Below are 3133 nucleotides of genomic sequence, written 5' to 3' on the forward strand. Positions count from 1 at the left end.
ACGAGATAGAACAAACTATAACCAAAGGCTTCGTTCATTGTACTGTACCCGCACCTGGGAAGCACGGTAATTAAAACACCTGGAGGAGATTGTAAGGTTCATTGCTCACCTTTGAGTCTACCAGCGTCAACAACCTCGTAAGAGAGTTATGGTGAATTCATAGATATTAATTAATGATTTAATTTATATGTTACCTTCACTACATCACAAGGTCTATTAATTCAAATCATTATATTATTTACTCTTTCTTTCTTCTCCTATGCATTATTTTCCTCCTCCTTGCCCACCTTTTCACTTCTTCTTCCTCTCCCTTCTCCCATGCACCTCTTTTTTCTCCCTTCCTAGCCTTTCCATTCCCCTCTCTTCCTCCTTCCTTCTCGCTCTTTGTTTCTCTCTCTTACTCTTCTTATACACCACTATCCTTACCCTTCCCATCTTTCCTCTTCCTCCTCCTCCTCTTCCTACTCTTCCTCCTCTCTTTGTTAATCTCTCTTACTCTTATGCACCATTATCCTGTCCCTTCTTATCCTTCCATCTCCTCCTCCTCTTCCTAATCCTTTTCTTCTTCTTCTTCCTCCTCCTCCTCTTCCTCTTGATAAGGTACCTCTTGTTCATATATATTCCCTTTGAAGATATAGACTGGCCTTGGTCTCCTACGGCTCATCTTTTATAATTTTACTTAATGTATTGAGAATCAGAGTTGATTTGCACGGCTTCGCGAGACCACACAGCGAAGTTCTCTGTCATTGCTGGGTGATGGTGAGGGGTAGATGAGGGAGAGAAGTGGGAGGGAGGAAGAGGGGAAGAATCAGAAAGGGAGGAGGGGGTAGTGTAGTGAAGGGGGAGGGGGATAGGGGAGTGGGGTTAAAGGAGAGGGAGGTGTAGGGGGCAGAAGATGTAAGGGGAAGGGGGAAGTAATGGTGAGAGAGAGAGAGAGAGAGAGAGCACAAGTTAAGGTTGATGAAGAATATATATAAGACTCAGGAAACGTAACTAAACATAGATTATATGCCGTAAACTCAGTAGTGGGTGACAGTAAGTGTTGCTTGCTGGCCCACCGCTCTATAATTACGGCCAGTTCTCTTAATATAAAGTCATCTTGCCTTCCTCTCAAGAGATGTGTCCAAGGGTTTAAATTTCCTCTCCTCAGAATTAAGTAGTAGTGTTTAATTACTATTCTTTATAAAGCTCTTATGAGTTTTAATGTCTTGTAAAGAATTCAGTGATATTGCTTATGTGTTATTGAATGGGCAACTTTTACTCTAAGCTTTTAGTCTCTTAATTAAAATCTGTTGGTTAATATTTAGGTGTTATTCCAGTCATTATACCCCCGTCATGCCCTGCCATACCCCGTTATACCCCGCCATACCCCGCCATACCCTGGCATACCCTGCACCATGCCCCGTCATACCTGCCGCCACCCCGCCATACCTCGCATATACCCGTCGCCCTGCACACCCGTCGCCCTGCCATACCCCGTCATTCCCCCGTCATACCCTGCCGCCACCCCGTCATACCCTGCCATACCCTGCCATGCCCCTGCCGCCACCCTGCCATGCCCCTGCATACCCCGTCATACCCCACCATACCCGTCATACCCTGCCATACCCGCCATACCCCGTCTCATACCCTGCCCATGCCCGTCGCCTGCCATACCCGCCATACCCGTCGCTGCCTGCCGCCACCCCGCCATACCCCGTCATACCCCGTCGCCTCTGCCATACCCACCACCATTCCCCATCATACCCCCGCCATACCCCCGTCATGTACCCTGCTATACCCGCCATACCCCGTCATACCCTGCCATACCCGTCATACCCTGCCATACCCGCCATACCCCGTCTTCCCTGCCATACCCCGCCATACCCGCCATGCCCGTCATACCCCGTCATACTCTGCCATACCCCTGCCATTCCCATCATACCCGCATACCCCGTCATACCCTGCCATACCCCGCCATGCCCGTCATACTGCCCTGCCATACCCGTCATACCCTGCCATACCCCGCCATACCCCGTCATACCCTGCCATACCCGCCATACCCCGTCATACCCCGTCATACCCTGCTATACCCATCATACCCCATCATACCCGCCATACCCGTCATACCCTGCTATGCCCTGCCATACCCTGCCATACCCCGCCATACCCCGTCATGCCCGTCATACCCCGCCATACCCCTATCATATATGCACGAGTCTCTTGGCATGAAAAAAGTGGAATTTTCTCACTGAACATATTTCTTATCAGCAGTTTTAATCCAGCACATCCGCCCACCATGGTCACCCAGCCCTCCCCAGCCCACCATGAGTCACCCAGTCCACCCACCCACACCATGGTCACCCCAACCACCCCAGCTCACTCACCCACCACAACATGTTTACCCCAAAATTACAATGGTATTAGGTTTTTCCTCATTCTACTAAGCAGAGGGAGGCGAGCGTGTGGTATACGTGGACACCAGCAGCGTCACTCGGGCCAGTAAATTGTTGCAGGGTTACTTAGTGAGGCCTCGACTTGGCCAGTTTTCCTCCTCGGTAACTTTAGCGGCAAAGTTCCTAGGTAGGGATATGTGTGTGTCGCCAGATATTGTTGTTGTGCGTGGTGTTATCTCTCTCTCTCTCTCTCTCTCACACACATTATATTTACGCTCTTTTATCTTCTTTTTCTCTGTCTGTCTTACTGTTTCTTTTCTTTTGTGTATCTAGGAATGTTTGTCTGTCTATCTTGCTGTCTGTCTGTCCGTATGCCTGTCTTAGTCTCTGTCTCTTTATCTTGTTCCGTCCCTCTCCTCTTTGCCCTCCCTCTCTCCTTCTCTTCCTAATCCTCTCTCTCTCTCCTCCTAATCCTCCTCCTCTCTACTACTAACTTCCACCACTGCCACTAATAAAAACTTAGAGGTGGTCGACTGTTCCATTAACTTAGGGCATTAAGTTACAAATCAGTAGACAACGTAACAAAAGTTCACAAAGACAAACCCTGAACAATTTGCCGGACTTTCGAGGACGAGTTGACCCTTAATCCGGCATCTTTGGTTTGTTTACATTGTTTAAGTTTTATTATTGTTTACTTCTGTTTTATTTATTTTATCTTTTGTTCAATATGACTGACGGAAGGTTATGATTCTGAACGC

General features: G+C 48.2%; 1 protein-coding gene across 1 annotated transcript in view; it reads right to left on the minus strand.

The window, feature by feature from the left end:
• The window catches only part of LOC121875977 (mucin-2-like), a 70385-nt gene extending 68692 nt beyond the window's left edge, over window positions 1–1693 (minus strand). The window contains exon 1 of the mRNA XM_042380813.1: window positions 1599–1693. Within this exon, the coding sequence (XP_042236747.1) occupies window positions 1599–1693 (95 nt within the window). The remainder of the gene's footprint in view (window positions 1–1598) is intronic.
• Window positions 1694–3133: the final 1440 nt, after the last annotated feature.

This window comes from Homarus americanus, unplaced genomic scaffold (genome assembly GCF_018991925.1).
Source record: "Homarus americanus isolate GMGI-L3 unplaced genomic scaffold, GMGI_Hamer_2.0 scaffold42818, whole genome shotgun sequence".
NCBI classification, from domain to species: Eukaryota; Metazoa; Arthropoda; class Malacostraca; order Decapoda; family Nephropidae; genus Homarus; species Homarus americanus.